General features: G+C 41.2%; 1 protein-coding gene across 1 annotated transcript; it reads right to left on the reverse strand.

Annotated features, from left to right (window-relative positions):
- Positions 1-230: 230 nt before the first annotated feature.
- On the reverse strand, positions 231-19,332 carry LOC126824545 (uncharacterized). Its single transcript, XM_050553778.2, has 4 exons — positions 18,994-19,332; positions 10,212-10,516; positions 7,319-7,518; positions 231-3,130 (listed from the first exon to the last, which is right to left on the reverse strand). The coding sequence occupies exons 2-4, from the start codon at positions 10,513-10,515 to the stop codon at positions 1,313-1,315; spliced, it is 2,322 nt and encodes a 773-aa protein (XP_050409735.2). The 5' UTR covers position 10,516; positions 18,994-19,332; the 3' UTR covers positions 231-1,312.
- Between the last annotated feature and the right edge of the window lie 116 nt (positions 19,333-19,448).

Here is a 19,448-nt window from a genome sequence, read left to right on the forward strand (position 1 = left end):
CCCTGGTTGTACGTGACAAGGAGTATGGTCGCCTGTCTAACCTCGTGGGATTCTCCGGGTCCTCCGATTTCCTCCCACTGCTAAATAGCCCTACGCGCAAACGAATTATTGAACTAAAATTGAACCATATGTTAGTCCCGAAATGACCTTGTTTGTGTCTAGTGGACGTTAAACCACTCGTATCACATATTAAGACTAAATAAGAAAATTGTTTATACATAACACACAGGTAGTTTATATATATTTTTTATTCGGTGTAAAAATAATTTTGAAGATAAATGGTGTAAATAGAAAATTGATTTAAAAATTCGAAAAGAAAATTAACAAAAATTAAGAACAAGACGTAAATACGAAGAAGATAAAATGCACTTTGTTTTGTGTATAATTAATAAATAGAAGTAAAAAGGTGTAAATATAAATATTGACATAAAAGGGGAGGGAACTCCACCAGCTGTCTTCCCTTGTCGTATCCATCAGATATTGTCAGATATCCTCTCACAGCCTCATATAACAACTCTTGATCTTCTAAGTAATTATTAGTTAGCATTAATTCGCCCGTGAATCACTCGTCACTTCTGGCAGTTATATAGAAGGATAACTCGTATTTTCCTTCGGGTTCATCATCCCTTTTTGAAAGTTTCACCGCGCACCTATCTTAGCAATGATCTCTGTGTCAAAATTATATTTTGAATGTGTTTAATCAGTTCTGTCACATATATAATAATGACTGACACCAAAATTGTCCTTTAAAGGTTGATGAGACGTCCTGTATACAAACTGTATACATATGAAAGCTCCCTGGATAGAGGGGTGCTAATCGTAGGCAGGTTGGGGTGGGGTATTTCTGGAGTCTAAAATGACCGCTTTATATAAATGAGTATTTAGGGGAATACAACCCTAACCCTTTTAAGAGGGGTAAAAGGTAAATTGGATCCAATTTCAGGGTTAGGGTTAGGCCAAATATTCCCCCAAATTGCCAAATTCTCATTTATATAAAGCGACCATTTTGGTCTCCGGAAACAGCCAAACCTCCCCAACTGGCCTCCAATTAGCATCTCACAATAACCTGGATAGTCAGCTGTAAATGACGTCACGTCAATTCCTACGTCACGGTGCTATTCTGATAAACACCCCTGTTTAGAAATGAGATGGCATATTGTTCAGGTCTATCCCACAACGAGGTTTATTGTCCAGTGAAACTCGTTATATTGTTCGCGCACACATGGTTACCCAATACACGGGACATGATGATTGGTTGATTTCCCTCCAAAGATAAATACACTGTAGGAATAGTGAAAGATTGATTCAATATTTATGACACGACATTATAATTTTGATGAAGTATCAACCTTGGTTGTGGTTGATCACATTTCTCCTGACCATATCGAGTGTAACATTCTGTTTCTATGGATTTAACAGCCGTAATATTCCCTGATCGGTAATAACACAGACTTAATAGTTGATATGGACGGACACGGGATGAACCATGGGATATACAGGCTCGCAGACGTTCAGACGACTTCCGGTAATGCCCAATGGTTAGCAACCACGATCCTTCATATTCAAGCACATCAGGTAGAGGCGAAAACGAATCGTTCATCTTCCTCTTTGTTTTAATCTTTATGTTTGAAACTTTTTCAACGGGTTTCGTTGGCAGCGCCAAACGTCTTAAAACATAGAATTGTGAACAACGGAGTGTCGCGTCAAAATCTAGCGAATAAAAGGCTTCTGGGTCTTTGGTTATGATGTAATTATACTGTCTCTTGGTTGTCAAGGTTTTATGTAAATAATTTGTGCTTAATGTATGAATAATATCCGACATTCGATTCATGGCTCGAATACCCGGATCAAGACCGGACCTGTAAAGTGGTCGATCGGATAGATCGTACTCGTAATATTCGTGTTGTACTCGTGTAAGTAACGGAACGTCTTTATTAAGAAGAGAAAATCCTCCGGTAGCGTATAACGTGTAGTCTATAAATAATCCCGTGAGATTACCCCTCGCACTTGTCTTCTCGATACAGTTGTTTATAGCTGCGGAATCCTGTATATTATTATGACTCCATTGTACGGTTGATTGCGACCCAGCGGTCGGGAAATCCGCGTAGCTATCCAGAGCAAACGCACAGATAATCAAAGACACCATGGCAGTGGACAACCACCGGTATTTCCTTAATTTAAACATATCCATAGCGGTTCGTATTGCTACCGCCCACAGAATACAAACAAACACATACACATTATGGATCAATCGTAACTCCTTGTGCCACTGCATACTGTAGACGACGATCATGGTGGTCGCTGTCATTATGACGGATACTGTCGACCATTTAAACTGACTACGATGTAAAGTCAATAGAATTACTACAGACGCAAACGCGTTCAGCACCGTCGTCGATCCATTCATGTTGAGACTTTGTATATATTCCATTGGAAAAGTTTTGCCAAAATATTTCGATGACATGTCCCGTATGAAGCTGAAGCGAATCCACTGAATAGGTGACAGGAACCAAACGCCGTAAGTCAGAAAATCGACATAGCCCCCGAGTAAAAGAGCCGCGGTTATACCGACTTTAACCCATGTGTATCTCTTCCAATAGAAGAGGAAATTCGTGATGTATTCCGGATGGTGAATAATCTCCATGACAACTAATAATATCAGCGGTAGGAGTAAATTGATTTTAACGTAAACCACGAGACCCAAAATAAACGACGAGATGATGACGCGGTAACTACTGAACTTGTTCACAGGGTCTTTCTCTATATCGGCATCCACTTCCGGTTCTTTCTGGAACCAATTCAAAACAAATATCACATATTCTATAACAGTTCCAATTTTCTTAAATTTCGGCGACCATTTTATTTTTGATTCCATTTTTTTCTCCTTAGTTACTCCCGCGTTGTCATCTTTATCAATAAAAAATAAAACTTCGGATAAAGTCAAAAAGAAGAATGGCGCCACGAGACTGCTAGCTAGACAATGTGTTCCGAATACATTGAGCTGTAAGGAGAAGGCAACAAATGCTGACGTCATTACAGCAATATCCGCCGAGTTGTAAAGAGCCCTTGTGAATCTGTAAACAGCTAATGGCAGAAGTGAAGACAAAATGGCGTGAATTACTTTACAGACCTGAAATTACACAAGAACAATATTTATAGATAATAAAAAAGATGGCTGCATGAAGGGAGGTAATAAGGTTATGACATTAAGTAGCGTCAAAATATACTCGTTACAGCTATTGAGATCTTCTTTAATGAATATCTCGTCTTCATTCGTCACGTTAATACAACAAAGTTGGACATTAAACCATGTTTCATTCCATAGAACCGAAAATGAAATGGGGTTTGACGTCCTACTATTCTGCAACGACTGGGATAATGAAGAGGGGTTTATGAGGGAATTTTGGCCGGGCAGTGGCGCTACGGCTTACTCCGAAATCAAATTCCAACTGCCAAGGGATTTTTGTACGTGCACGTCAATGTGTACACGGGGTATCGCTTTTTGGCTCTACCCCAACGACTAATCGTTGTCCCTTGCTGTCGGGGGCGGGGGCGAATAGTTACCGCGTGCGCATTGTATCAAAAGGTATGTCATTGAGTCAACTGGCATGGTTTCGATTATCATTACCCGGTTGAACGTGACAATCTCGTAGGTTTTCTCTGGGTCCTCCGGTTTCCCCCCACTGCTTAATACCCTTACAAAAAAGCTAATTATGGAAATAATATAGAACCATATTTTAGTCCCGAAATGACCTAGTTTGTATCGAGTGGACGTTAAACCCCCTCTCCCCCCCCCTCTCTCTCTCTCTCTCTCTCTCGCTGCCAGACCGTCTGTCCTACACCACTGACTAAAGGAACCACGTGGGAGAACCCTGATGACCTTTCTCAACTAACACAGGGATCGAACCCGACCCTTCATGGTTAGAGAGTGAGATTTATAATTATATAGTGTTTGGACAATGAATTAAATTCTTGTTATTTATTAGTTCCACTGTTATTAACCGGTGACTCAGTGCTAACAGCCCTTCATCCCACGATTCTCCCTTTTCAGCGTTACACTTCAGACGATTCGATAAACCAATGTATATAGCATTAGCTGTTGGCCGATAAAGTTCCTCGGGATTTTCAAGCGTGGCTCCTCCTTGTAAGGGTCCAGATTTTCCGGCGTGGCTCCCCTTTGTCAGTGATGCAGGACGGAGGGCATGACAAGGACAGCTGTCTACTCCTTCGGATGAGACGAGAAACCGAGGTCCATTGTATACATTGGAATGCACGTAAAAGATCTCTTGGCAGATGGAATTCGATATAAGAGTAGGCGATAGTGCCGCTGCCCGGGCAAAATTTCCCTCATAGCACACTGTATGGCGTAGGCCTATGCCCGTCTTCATTAGCCCAGTATAGGAGCAGAACAGTAGGACGTTAAACCCCATTTCATTTCATTTCATTTCCTTGTAAGTGGCGCAGGACAGAGGGCCTGCTTCTAGTCGTTTGGGTGATCAGTAGGCCTAACGCCACTGTCCGGGCAAAATTCCCCTCGCAGCATACTAAATGGATATTCGTCTTTATTAGCCGTGTTGGACATAAACGTGTACATTACACCCATTAAATGTTTAACGGTTGGATAATCTAATGATATCAATATACAGCACGAGCAATCTGTTTTATTTCCGGTTGACTGGCTGTCTTGACGACATCTATACGGCAACATATTGTATTAATTCAATTGATCATAGACACTTGTAGAAATCATTCATGTCAACCAATTATTCTGTGATGATAACGTTTGATTGTGTTGTACCATCAGCAGAACAGTAGGACGTTAAACCCCATTCCATTTTATATCTAGGAGCCACGGTGGCTAAGTGGGTAAGACGCTGGCTCGCTAGCCTGGAGGTCACGTGTTCGATCCCTGGATTGGCCGAGAAAGTTCATTGGGATTTTCCGACGTGGTTTCCCCTTGTCAGTGGTGCAGAACGGAGGGTCTGACAAGGACAACTGTCTAGTCCTTCGGATGATACGAAAAACCGAGGTCCGGTGTACACATTGGCGTGCACGTAAAAGAACCCTTGACAGTTGGAATTCGATATAAGAGTAGGCTGTAGTGCCGCTGTCCGGAGAAATTGTTCCTCATAACATACTGTATGACATATGCCGCTGCCAGGGCAAAATGTCCCTCATATCACACTGTATGACATATGCCAGTCTTCATTAGTCCTAATGCTGTTAACAGTAGGACGTTAAACCCCAGTTTTTCGTTTGTTCTCATCAAGCAATTATGTAGTAACACCAGACAACACTCTATATATAATATTGTGTACCGATGATCTATAATTAGTAACATGTTATTTTCCTACTAGTGTAAACATGTAATATATATCTATATAACACGTATTGTCTGGTCAATATATCTATATAGAAGATGGTCTGATCAATCTCGTACTATTGTTCATCTTCTACTTGCTCTCCTCATCGCCTCATCCAAATAACCCTACTCCTAACTCATCAACAGAGAGAGAGAGAGAGAGAGAGAGAGGGAGAGAGAGGGGGGGCTTAATGACCACTCAACACAAACTACATCATTTAGGGACTAACATATGGTTCAATTTTGTTTCCATTATTCGCTTCCGCCAAGGGGTCTTTAGCAGTGGGAGGAAACTGGAGTACCCAGAGAAAACCCACGGGGTTGGACAGGTGACCGTACTCCTTGTCACGTACAAGAGGGGAATCTTGTGATTTAGTCCCGAAATGACCTAATTTGTGTCAACTGGACGTTTAACCCCATTTCCCCTCTCTCTCCTCCCCCTCTCTCTCTCTCATAAACTTATAAATGTCAGCCATCTTGTACAGAGTTAAAAGAAGGCTTTCGCATTACCCCCGTGAAACAGATTGCTACTACTTCTCGTCCAAGTAACTGTAATAATCTGATAATCAAATAATCGCAATGTGTCGACTCGAGGATAAACACAGGTCGAGAAGAATATTAAAATATTTTTAATTAACATTGACTTTAGATAAACAGTCGATCTGTATAAAATCCAAATATAGAATTCAATTAACTTCCAAGTATTAACAAAAAAATCTATTAAACTCGCACACTCGATTAAATAAACTTTACCGTGTGTTATTTCATCGGTCTAGATTAAAATAAGGGTGATAACTCGTCAAAATCTATCTCTCATTTCTTAGGTCTAAATGTTAAGGTCACTTGCAGATTTCGTCAAGGTCAAGAGATGTAAACATGGCTAGCGCTAACCCTAGACCTAGCCCTAACCCACAATCCTCGGCAACAATCACGTGCCTTAACCCTGTTTGACATGGCGAAATCTGTTGGTGGCCTTAGTATTAGACCTGGCCGTCAACTTGGCCTATTACATATTTTTGAACATTACGTGTTAATGGAAAGGAGTCTAGTCATTTCTTATGATAACAAAAGCCGTGAATTTTATTTTTTTTTCATAAACAATATTTTTATTCAGGATGTCTGAATGGATTGGGGAACAGGCTTAGCCTATGTAAAACCCCTCTCCCGGGGATACCCTTGGGACTCATGTTTTTATGCATCTTGGGCGCGATGTTCTTCGAAAAAGTCCAAGCCTCTGCCAATTGAAGTTAAACTGACATGAAACATAGCATGTTTGTTCCATAGACAATTGCGCACTAAATGATTACGATTTTTGATGTGACGTCACAATTACAAGATGGCGGCGATGAAGCCATGCTCCGTGTCTGGTCCAAAATCTATTGAACCTGTTATAAACAGATTAAAATAGCTGACGCCCCATTTCTTTATTGGCAGGATCCCAGGCCTTCACCCGGGGGCCTGTAATTCGATACCATATGTGGGGGTAAATGACGGCGACGAAGCGTGATGGGCGAACATGCATACAGACATCTTTGATTTTGTTTATATACATAGATAAACATTATATCAACGATATTCACGCTCCTTTCCATGCGGACACCCATTTCCTACGACCGTACTATGTCGATCACAAACCGAGCATGAAGTCCTCGCAGACATCTTGGAATTATTCCTCTCGCGCTCCTGCCCCGCCACTTACCACACCATGTCTGACCTACGTACGAGCGTATTATATAGAACAGGAACGCAGGATGACGTCATCGCGGCCATCTTGGAATTGTCACGTCATATCAAGCATGCCAAATTCCATGTCAATCGTGAAGCCCTGGATTATTTTTACGGAACAAGAAAAACAAAAAGATGGATGATGCGTGGGGTCCAGATCGTGCTCCAAAAATGTTTATATATATATATATATATATATATATGTACGTATATTTTGAAGTATATACTTACCAAGAAACTGTTGACCTTTAACCCCATATACCTCGTGAGATATAGAAATGGTGTAAAGAGGTAGGGATACAAGAAGGATCTCATACTGTATATACCGAGACTATATTCCTGATCCTCCGCGGCTGTAGTTCGGTTCAGTGGTAACGGTGGTAGATATTCATACATTCTAAAACCATATCCATTAACAACAGAATGTGCAACTGAAAAGCAAAATGTTTCGTTTTTTATTCAAATCCATCATAGTTCTAATTACATGAGCTGTCTGAAGTGATTAAGGAATGCTTCACATATCATATTTTATCTCAGAACATGGAACGACAGGCTGTGAATGTTCGGGATCAATTCAAAAATAGCACATTGGTTTGTCGCTCTCACTTCCACCTTTTGTCTCTCAGTCAACTGTTTCGGGAATTACATTTATTTCAGTTTTCTCAAACATTTTTATGGAAGAAAATTACATTATTTCAACTTTCCATCAATAAGCTACAAATAATGTCATAATATGACATAATATGTAGTAAGTGGGGTTGGATGGCCGAATAGTTAGCACGTGCGCGCTGTATCATAAGGTCTGTCATTGAGTCAACTGGCGTGGTTTCGATTCCCCGGTTGCACATGACAAGGAATAGAGTCGCCTGTCTAACCTCGTGGGTTTTCTCCGGTTCCTCCGGTTTTCTTCCACTGCTAAAGACCCCTACGCGCAATTGAATTATTGAAATAAAAGTGAACCATATGTTAGTCCCAAAATGACCTAGTTTGTGTCGAGTGGAGGTTAAACCACATTTCCCTCTCTCTTAAATGCAAAAAACAATATTTGACCAATCTGAACTTAAAAATGTTTTTGCACATAAAGTGTTTATAACAGTTTTTAAAGTAACTATTGAGGCGGATGGGTGATGGGGGTGGGGGTGATGGGTTGGGGCGTGGGAGCGGTGTGTGTGTGGGGAGGGGGGGTAAGATATCTGTGTTTTTATCACCAAGGAATGATTAGATATGACGTTGAGATATGTTGAAGTTATTGTGTTCATTAGATATGCATCAAAAGTCTTTTCTAGTTAAGGGAGCCACGGTGGCTAGGGGGTTAAGACGCTGGCTCGCTAGCCTGGAGGTCGGGTGTTCGATCCCTGCATTGGCCCGGGCAAAATTTCCCTCATAGCACACTGTATGATGTATGCCCGTCTTCATGAGTGGACATAGCCACCGATCTATACACGGGTGTTGAACCCACGACCCCGTGTATAGTACAGAGTCAGCGCCTCATTCGCTGAGCTACCGATCTATACACCGGGGTTGAACCCACGACTCCCCTGGTTAGTACAGAGTCAGCGCCATATTCGCTGAGCCACCGATCTATATGATACACACTTGACGTGATCAGAGATCAATAATGACTAGCATGTATTATTGAATAATTTACAACATTGATTATTATCTAGAGTTTCTATGTTTTATTACGAGTAAACGGAAATCAATTAACGTTAAAATGAATTATTGATCAGTGTAGAGAATATTCATGTTTAATTAATCTTTTAATTTAGATTGTACGTCATGCTGGTTTATAATTGTCATATGTATGAGAGAGAGAGAGAGAGAGAGAGAGAGGGCTTATAACTAGAAAAGAAATGAAATGAAATGGGGTTTAACGTCCTACTCCTATACTGGGCTAATGAAGACGGGCATACGCCATACAGTGTGCTATGAGGGAAATTTTGCCCGGGCAGCGGCACTATCGCCTACTCTTATATCGAATTCCAACTGCCAAGGGATCTTTTACGTGCATTCCAATGTATACGCGTGACCTCGGTTTTTCGTCTCATCCGAAGGACTAGACAGCTGTCCTTGTCAGGCCCTCCGTTCTGCACCACTGACAAGGGGAAACCACGTCGGAAAATCTGGATGAATATTCTCGGCCAATGCAGGGATCGAACACCCGACCTCCAGGCTAGCGAGCCAGCGTCTTAATCACCTAGCCACCGTGGCTCCATGCTTGTACCTAATTCCAACTGGCAATGGTTCTTTTACGTGCATACCAATATGTACACGGAACCTCGGTTTTTTGTCCCATCTGAAGGACTAGTCAGTAACATTGTGATGTTATTGATATAATCCTACTGATCGTTCGTCTTTAATCATATGACTGGTTTAAATGAAGGAAAGATGGCCGTCATGTGAACTCGTGGCCTAATAGTTATTTATCATACAATCATCCAATAATTCACTGTATTTGTCAGACGTGAAATTAGTAATATCACTGGGACCACAGCTAATTAACCCATGGGGAGGTCATATCCTCGACAACTAGCCAATCAATACAAGTTTGCCGGGATCCTAGTATTGATGTGTGGGGTATCTGTAATAGATTGACCGTTAAATTCCCTAGATACACTTTCACAATAATTGGTTCGGCGAATAAAACTTGAACAGCTTTAATTTAGTGAATTCTTTTGGGAGGTTCGAATAATATAAAACTAGTTATTGTGTAGATGGCGGGTTTAAACTACTGTGTTGTTATCACAACCAAGATTCCCTCTTCCAATACGGCTAAATTACAGAGATACGGGGTTTTTTTTCTATCAATCTGGGGGTGTAGGGTGGGGTGTGTGGTGGGGTGTAGGGTTGAGTTTGGTGGTAGGGTGGGGGCGTAGGGTGGGGGTAGGGTAGGGTAGGGGGTGTAGGGTGGCCGAATGGTCCAGTGCGTGGGCGTCTGTCATAGAGTCAAGTGACGTGGTTTCGATTCCCAGATTTTCGATCCCTGGTGTGAGTGTATGTGGCTAGGAGATAGGGGCGCCTTCTCAGCCTCGTGTATCTTCTCGAGGTACTATCCGCCCCCCCCCCCCCACAGTGTGCACTAAGATAATAAAAATAATCGGAGGGAGTGTATTAATTTACCAACCTTCAACTCCCTGGAATACTTCATCCGGGTGTAATATCCACCAGTTCTTTGGTTTCATGACGTAATGAACACGTGACACCATATTGAAAAATACCAGAAACCAAGGCAGCCATGTTGGTAGTAAAAGCTTTGAACCGGTTTCTTCTGTAACTTTAAAATTATTTTTGTGTTTTCTGTTAGACGTTGAACGATCCGGGGTATCAGTGCTTTGATCAGTGACATGTTCGTCCGCTTGATGTTGTGTTTGTCGTTCTTGGAATAGTCTTGACGGTACACGAAACGCCTTCTTTCTTCGCTGTGTCATTCTGAAATCACATATAGGAAACATTATTTTAAGTGCATTGCAAACTAAAGGAAGGCAATCCTCTTTGGTTCTAGGGGGTAGTATGGCCGAATGGTTAGCACGTGCGCGCTGTATCATAAGGCCGGTCATTGAGTCAACTGGGGTGGTTTCCATTCCCCGGTTGTACGTGACAAGGAGTTAGGTCGCCTGTCCAACCTCGTGGGTTTTCTCCGGGCCGGTTTCCTTTCACTGCTAAAGACCCCTACGCGCAAGCAAATTATTGAAATAAAATTTAAAAAAAAACATGTTTGTCCCGAAATGACCTAGTTTGTCGTTAAACCCATCTCTATCTCTCTCTTTCTCTCTCTCTCTCTCTCTCTCTCTCTCTCTTTGGTTCTATCTAATTATTGGGGAAATCGCGGTGACTCAGTGAGTATAAGGCACTGGCTCACCAACCAGGAGGTCTACGGTTCAATCTTGGTGTTGGTCTAGAAAATTCCTGGGATATCCTAGTGTGGTTTCCTCTTGTCGGTGATGCAGGATGTTTTACCACTGCGCTATCGTGTTCGCCACGGTGCCACCGTGTTTACCACTGCGTCATCGTGTTTACCACTGTGCCAACGTGTTTAATCACTGCGCTATCGTGTTCACTACGGTGCCACCGTGTTTACCACTGCGTCATCGCGTTTACCACTGTGCCACCGTGTTTAATCACTGCGTCACCGTGGTTACCACAGTGCTATCGTGTTTACCGTATCTAACTGTATGAGAAAAGAAATCATCGCGGGGGTTTAATAGTAGACACACCATATATGTTTTTTAACTTTAATCAAATACGAATAGTAGGTTACTCAAACAACATCACAACTAGTGGTTAACATTTATTCAGCTGTCGTATTTAGTCATTTGTTTTATATAAAAACATTTTATATATGAGAGAGGAATGTTCTCACCCTGTCATATTTATCAGAATAATATTCCAGTATTGTATCAATACAATCATCTCGTTTTACACAAATTGTCCGGGCCATGTTTCTCAAAATCTTAACTAAAGATAAAATCCAAATTTTAGTAGATTCTTCAATTTTGATTGGCTAAGCACTAAAATCAATCTAATATTATCCAATCAAATTACTAAAATTTGGATTTTATCTTAGTTAAAATTTCGTGAAACAGGTCCCAGGGTATTCGAACGGCTATCGGGGGATTGGATGGATTAATGGTTAGCACGTGATCCCTGTATCATAAGATCTGTCATTGAGTCAACTGGCCGGGTTTCGATTCCCCGGTTGAACGTGACAAGGAGTAGGATCGCCTGTCCAACCTTGTTGGTTTTCTCCGGGTCCTCCTGTTTTCTCACACTGCTAAAGACCCCTACTTTGAACCATGTGTTAGTTTGTGTCGAGTGGACGTTAAAACCCATCTCTCGCTCTCGCTCTACCAATCCCTTTCTCTCTCTCTCCCTCTCTCCCTCTCTCTACCCTCCCTCTCTCTCTACCCCTCCCTCTCTCTCTCTCTCTCTTTCTCTCTCTACCCCTCCCTCTCTCTACCCTCCCTCTCTCTCTACCCCTCCCTCTCTCCCTCTCTCTCTACCCCTCCCTCTCTCCCTCTCTCTCTCCCACTCTCTCTCTCTCTCCCTCTCTATGTCTCTCTCTCTGTCTCTGTCTCTCTCCCTCTCTCACTCTCTACCCCTCTCTCTCTCTCTCTCTCTCTCTCTCTCTCTCTCTCTCGGTTATCAAACCAAAGAAACTAAACGTCTAGAAAGGAACAGGTTATACCATTGAGAGCACGCTAGAGATACCCTGACAGCTGTAAGGTCAAAATGTCCCTTAAAGCACACACCATTTTCATCATCCCGGTTGATGCAGGAAAGTAGGAAATAAAATGAAACAGGGGTTTAACATCCTCCTGTCCTCGGCCCTTATTCACCAAAACTTAAACTAATTTACAACCGAAATTTTAAGAAATACTGCAACTTCATTGGATATATGCAAATTGATTTTACTGGTCAGTCAATCGAATTGCAGTATTTCTTAAAATTTCGATTGTATCTTAGTTTAAGTTTTCGTGAATAAGGGCCCAGCTCCTAATGGGCTAATGAAGACGGGCTTACGCCATACAGTGTGCTATGACGAACAGTTTGCCCAGACAGTTGCACTACGGCTTACTCTTATGTCGCATTCCAAGGGATCTTTTACGAGCACACCAATGTGTACACGGGACATTGGATTTCCGTGCCAAACGAACGACTAGATAGCTGCTGTCCTTAAGGAGAAAAGTAGGACACTAATTTACCTGTACATTAATACACCTGGGAGTATGTGTTTATAAGTGGCAACAGGTAATTATAAATAAATATTATTATATCTATATTCTTTGATCTGTTATAATATGTTTATATATACGTTCTAGGGTTACACTTTAATAAAAACGCCGAGTTCAGGTGGGTACTCGAGTATTATATTCCATTGATAGAAATTGAATTACACCTTTATTACCTGGTGACATTGATTAAATATAGATAGATATTGATTATTATATTTATTTCACCACATGTCTGCTGTCTTGTATTTCTATTATTATCATCGACATGTTTCTAGCATTGCCCGTTTTTTGTTTTGTTTCTATCTGTGTTCTCTGCTGTGACATCTTTTGTAAATGAAATGAAATGGGGTTTAACGTCCTACTGTTCTGCTCCTATACTGGGCTAATGAAGACGGCCATACAGTGTGCTATGAGGGAAATTTTGCCCGGGCAGCGGCACTATCGCAGACTCTTATATCGAATTCCAACTGCCAAGGGATCTTTTACGTGCATTCCAATGTATACACGGGACCTCGGTTTATCGTCTCATCCGAAGGACTAGACAGCTGTCCTTGTCAGGCCCTCCGTCCTACATCACTGACAAGGGGAAACCACGCCGGAAAATCTGGATGAACTTTCTCGGCCAATGCATGGATCGAACACCCTACCTCCAGGCTAGCGAGCCAGCGTCTTACCCACTTAGCCACGTGATTCCCCTTCTCTATTATTAATGTTTTACTTCAAAAGAGAGGGTACGTCAGGCTGGTTTATAATTGTCATATGTACGAGAGAGAGAGAGAGAGAGAGAGAGAGAGAGAGAGATGGGTTTAACGTCCATTCGACACAAACTAGATCATTTCGGGACTAACATATGGTTCAATTTTATTTCAATATTTCGCTTGCGCGTAGGGGTCGTTAACAGTGGGAGGAAACCGGAGGATCCGGAGAAAGCCCACGAGGTTGGATAGGCGATCCTATTCCTTGTCACGTAAAAGCCGGGAATCAAAACCACGCCAGTTGATACAACGCCCACGTGCTAGCCACCCTCTGTGCTAATGAAGACCGACGTACGTCATGCAGTGTGCTGTAGTGGAAATTTTGCCTGGATTGCAGCACTACAGCCTACTCTTATATCGAATTCCAACTGTCTAGGGATCTTTTATGTGCACGCCAATGTTTACACCGGACCTTGGTTTTTCGTCCCATCCGAACGACTAGACAGCTGTCCTTGTCAGGCCCTCCGCCCTGCATCACTGACAAGGGGAAACCACGCCGGAAAATCTGGATAAACTTTCTCGGCTAATGCAGGGATCGACCACCCGGTTTCTAGGCTGGCGAGCCAGGGTCTTACCCACTTAGCCACCGTGACTCCCTTTATAAAAACAACTGACATGATAGGATTGTAATGGTAAAATTGAAAGTTATCTCAACCTTTTGGCAGTTCAATGGATATTCATTCATATTTTATTTGTTAAAACTAATGTGATAATGGCGATGAGTCAAGTGCCAACACAGAAGTATTTAAATTATCATTATCACGGTTCACGGGAAACACGACAAATGGTAATGAAAGGGACATTGGTCATTGACAGATGTTCTTACGTCACTCAACGGCCACTGATATTTCCATACGAAACATACGCTGTCTGTGTACAGTTAGCTCTCCTTGAGAACAAACACGAAGATAATTAACCGACATTTTAATACATACATCTACGTTTTTGGTTGAAAACATTTCTAGAATTTTGAGTAGCATTTTTCTAAACATGTTTTTTTTTGTTTAGTCTTTCTGTGTAAATGACATATGTAAAAAAAATTTGGAAATGCATAACAAATTAGTACACTAATCTTTCAATATGGTGGCCATTCAGGGCCAAGGTCTATTCTCAAAGTACATAGATCGCTGTGTGCGCCCGTCTTCAATAGCCCAGTCGCTGTGTGCGCCCGTCTTCAATAGCCCAGTCGCTGTGTGCGCCCGTCTTCAATAGCCCAGTCGCTGTGTGCGCCCGTCTTCAATAGCCCAGTCACTGTGTGTGCCCGTCTTCAATAGCCCAGTCGCTGTGTGCGCCCGTCTTCAATAGCCCAGTCGCTGTGTGCGCCCGTCTTCAATAGCCCAATCGCTGCAAAACCGTAGAACTCTAAACCCCATTTCATCTGGCTGTGATCAGATAATGATATTTCATCTGTCTGTTCTGTGAATCAATGAATTGTTTACATATTGACTGTTATTTTAAGTGTTCTATTGTTTTATTCTGTAGGGAGTGTGTGCTTTCAATCATTAAATGTATGTTTCGCGTTTCCCTACGATCAATACACGAGGTGTATTTTTATTCCTAGAATCCTCTATACCAAGTCGGTATGTAAATACATCGTCCATTATAAAATATATTGATCCAACTTGTTCTTTATTATTTACAATAAATTCAATTCGTTTGGTTAGCTATTAATTAGGAGAAATAATCATAGGGCATAGGTCAATTAAATGAAATAGGGTTTAATTTCCTACTATTCTGCTCACTAGTCCGCGAGTTCATTAGTCCACCGATATCTATTATAGGGGTTGGGTTAGGGTTAGGGTTAAGACACACTAGTCCGCACCGATATCTATTATTAGGGTTAGGGTTCGGATTAGGTTTTTTGATACCCATATTTATAGTATTTCTTATAGCGGCAGACTAGAGAACCCGCGGTCTAGTGAACCCCTCTCCCTGCACCAACCGGGCTATTAATTATTATAAATGATAAGCCTATAACGGTAAATCTCTTTCATCTTTGGGGTATATTCTATGCCCAGAATAACTTGCGGTCTGAAAGTCGGGTGGCTTTGGATATGTATACAGGGGAATTTGGGGTTATTCTTCTGAAAGTTTTTCTTTAAACCAGTAAAGGGTTATTCTTCCAGGGTAGGGTTTTTTTCCAATGAGAAAACATGATATAAGGTTTTTCTTACTGGAATTCTGGGATATTCTCATTTTACGTACATGTAAACATAGACGGTTTATAAGCAAGATTAAGTTCTTTTTCTTAGGTTATTTTCTTTAGTCTTTTTTTCCTCAGCACTTCCTTAGTCTCGTGCTTTATCATATAACATATATACTAAATGAAATAATATGAAATTGGGTTTAATGTCCTACAGTTTTGCTCCGACTGGGCTATTGAAGACGGGCATAGCCATACAGTGTGCTGTGAGGGAAATTTTGACCGGGCAGCGGCACTTTGGTCTACTTTTACATCGAATTCCAACTACCAACAGATCTTTTAGGTGCACGCCAATTTGTATACAGGACCTCGGTCTTTCGTCCCATCCGAACGACTAGACATCTGTCCTTGTCAGGCCCTCCGTCCTGCATCACTGACAAGGGGAAACTACGCCGGAACTTTCTGGACCAAAACCGGGAGGAAACCCGCGACCTCCTGTCATATATAGTAACATAGGCTTAGAGCAGTTACAAATAATTTAGAAATGAAATGAGGTTGAACGTCTTGGTTTCCTGCTCAAACCGGGATAACGAAGGCCGGTGCGTACCATTCAGTATGTTATGTGGAAATGTTGCCCAGGCAGCTGCGTGTCTGCCTTCTCTTCGTAGGTATGCCAAGAGATATTTTACGTGCCCCTAATAAATACGTGGGAACTCGGGTTGTCGTGCAGTTTTTGATAAGTAAAATTCAGCGTCCTTTCATCACCTGGTTACGGTCAGAGAGAGAAAGAGAGAGAGAGAGAGAGAGAGAGAGAGAGAGGGGGGTGTTTCATGTCCACTCAACAAAAACTAGGTCATTTCGTGACTAACATAATTTATTTTATAATTTGATTGCGCGTAAATATATTAATCATATGTAATTTAAACTGAATATTGTTGTATGTATATTGTATCACGTTATCCTGTTTTATTATGTAAATATAGTATTGTATTTCTAGACCGCTGCACATGGACAGATTTATTTGTGTGCTACTGAAGTATGTAATAATAATTATTATTTTTCCAACAGGTTATATATATGTTTATAAATTCTGACGTAACCCATACATTCACCATTTTAACAGAATTTCCAGAACCAGCGAGAACCATTACGCATTCCGTGTGTTTAAAATAAACCTTTATAAATGTTAATCATACATTATACAAGAGCTAAATCTAAGTCTATTGCAGGTCTTTCTTTAGGCCTAAAAATGTTATCTAAATTATTAATTAGACATTTATTAACCTATCCAGACCATAATCAACTCTAGATGGCGTCGCCTGAAATCTTTAGTGGATTATGAGCTGATTTACTGCATAACTTTCCTTTACGATTAAATGATTAAATGGATAATTGAGACTATGATTTTTGTTGTACCGACTTTAGTAATGATGGCCGAGACTAGGCGGAAATTTCAATCGATTAATTCTTGGGTCATAGTGGATCAATTTGAATGGAATTTTCAGCAAATTGCCTTTACATTATCTAGTTTTTAGCTATTATAGTGAGAACTGCCAGCTCTTTATCTAATCTTCCATAATATATCTTTAGTTAGAATAATAGGTTTTAATATTGTGTTATTCTCAACAAGCATTACACTTAATATCATGTGTAATAGATATTGTCCCAACTTTTTTATCTACACGGGGCCTCTGTCTTTGTCCCATCCGGAAGACTAGACACAGTCCCTTGTAAGGTCATCCTTCCTGTAATACTAACAAGGCGAAATCACGCTAGATATTCCCGGGTAACTTGGTCCAATGTTGAGAAGATTTGTCGGTGCACTGGCCAGATACAACCCAGGTGTTGTCCGAGAAAGTTGCTCGGAATTTGTCAGCCTGCTTTCCCCTGTCATGAAAAGCTTCTAGTCTTCCGGAAGGGACGAAAACCCGAGCTCCCGTGTTTTTTATCATTGGCAGCATGTTAACAATTCCCGGACAATGAAATAAGAGAAGACGGTAGAGCCACTTTCAAGGGGGTCCGCGGTGGTTCGGTGAACAGGAACTGGCTCGATGGTTCGATCCCCGTGTTGGTCGAGGACGTTCGTGGGGAAGTTCCAGAGCCAATGACAGTTTCTAGCCGTTCAGATGTGACGCAAAACCGAGGTCTCGTGTATACACTGGAGTGCACGCGACAGAATCCTTGACAGTTGAAATTCGAGATACGAGTAGACTCATTAGCCCAGTCGACCGCACAGAAATGCAGGAACATTTCATTTCTACTGGCAGGAGTAGAATTTCGTTAAAGTTAGAATTTCATACTTTCTAAGAAAGTCAAAACATAATTATTTCTATGTCTTTTGCTCAATAGGTTGTCAACTCACTATTATACGATCATAGGTGTCATTCTCACACTTAAAACTCATTTACACCGGAAATAATAACACAATTACCTCCCAATTACCTCACTTGTTTTGTATTCTCCACCATGGAGTAGCTATATTCAAACGTTTGAACTTGAAGAGGAAATTGATATTTTTGCCAATTTCTCAACTGGCAATAGTGAATTATAGGATTAATAGGATTATTCTTTAACAAGGTAGGACTGTTTATAGATACCATCTATTTTAAGGCTTTTTTTTAATAAATTTTTAAAAAAAAGCGTAAAAATATGAAATTGCAACTTTGATATAGCAACTGTATATTATAGAGCCGGCTAGTGCGGACAAGCAGGATATTAAACTTCATTTCATTCCCTTCCAGTTTACTTTCCGTCAACTTTTAGGGGGGTTGGATGGCTGAATGGTTAGCGTGCGCGCGCTGTATCATAAAGTTTGTCATTGAGTCGACTGGCGTGGTCTCGAATCCCCGGTTGTACGTGACAAGGAGTAGGGTCGCCTGTCCAACCTCGTGGGTTTTCTCCGGGTCCTCCGGTTTCCTCCCACTGCTAAAGAGCCCTACGCGCAAGCGAATTATTGAAATAAAATTAAACCATATGTTAATTTGTGTCGAGTGGACGTTAAACCCCATTTCTCTCTCTCTCTCCGTCAACTTTTCGTCCATTTATAATTCTGAAGTGTTCTTTAACGTGCACGGTTTGATGCAGAAAACTAAGACATTAAAATTCATTATTCGAACCTCGTCTTCGTTAGACAGACCGACTGTTGTGGAACGGAAGAGAAGGACGAGCAAACATTTTATTTTGGTGAAGTAGTCTATAAAAAAATGGAAGATCAACACCATTTTATTTCATTGTTGTGAATTATTATATTCCCTGTCAGAAGAAAACTAAACTTACCTTTTGAAAGGTATATAAACTGTTTCCACTTTTATCTGGGTTTAAATTGTGAAACCGTTCAACGTGTGCTTTTATCTTGTTCCTAGTTAATCACAGACACGGAACAAAGCAGAAGTCTTTTAAATATACACGAGTTATTTCCTCTCGTTCGTTCGTTCGTTCTAGTCCGTGATAAAAGCCTGTTAAAACTAAATATAACACTATAGGCCTGATACAGTCTGTTTTCACCTCACATCTACGTCACAACACTCGATCGATAATACATAGTAAAAGAAATTGTCGGTTTTGACAATGGCACTAAAGCTAATGCGACTTGTAAACTTGTCAGACGAGGTGCGTTCTATATAACCTCTTTACTGGATAATCGATAATAAATATATGCACAGTTTATAAACAATGCTCCGGTGCCGAGTTGGAGTCTTGTTCATCCATAAACAATATAATACACACGAACA

This window comes from Patella vulgata, chromosome 6 (genome assembly GCF_932274485.2).
Source record: "Patella vulgata chromosome 6, xgPatVulg1.2, whole genome shotgun sequence".
NCBI classification, from domain to species: domain Eukaryota; kingdom Metazoa; phylum Mollusca; class Gastropoda; family Patellidae; genus Patella; species Patella vulgata.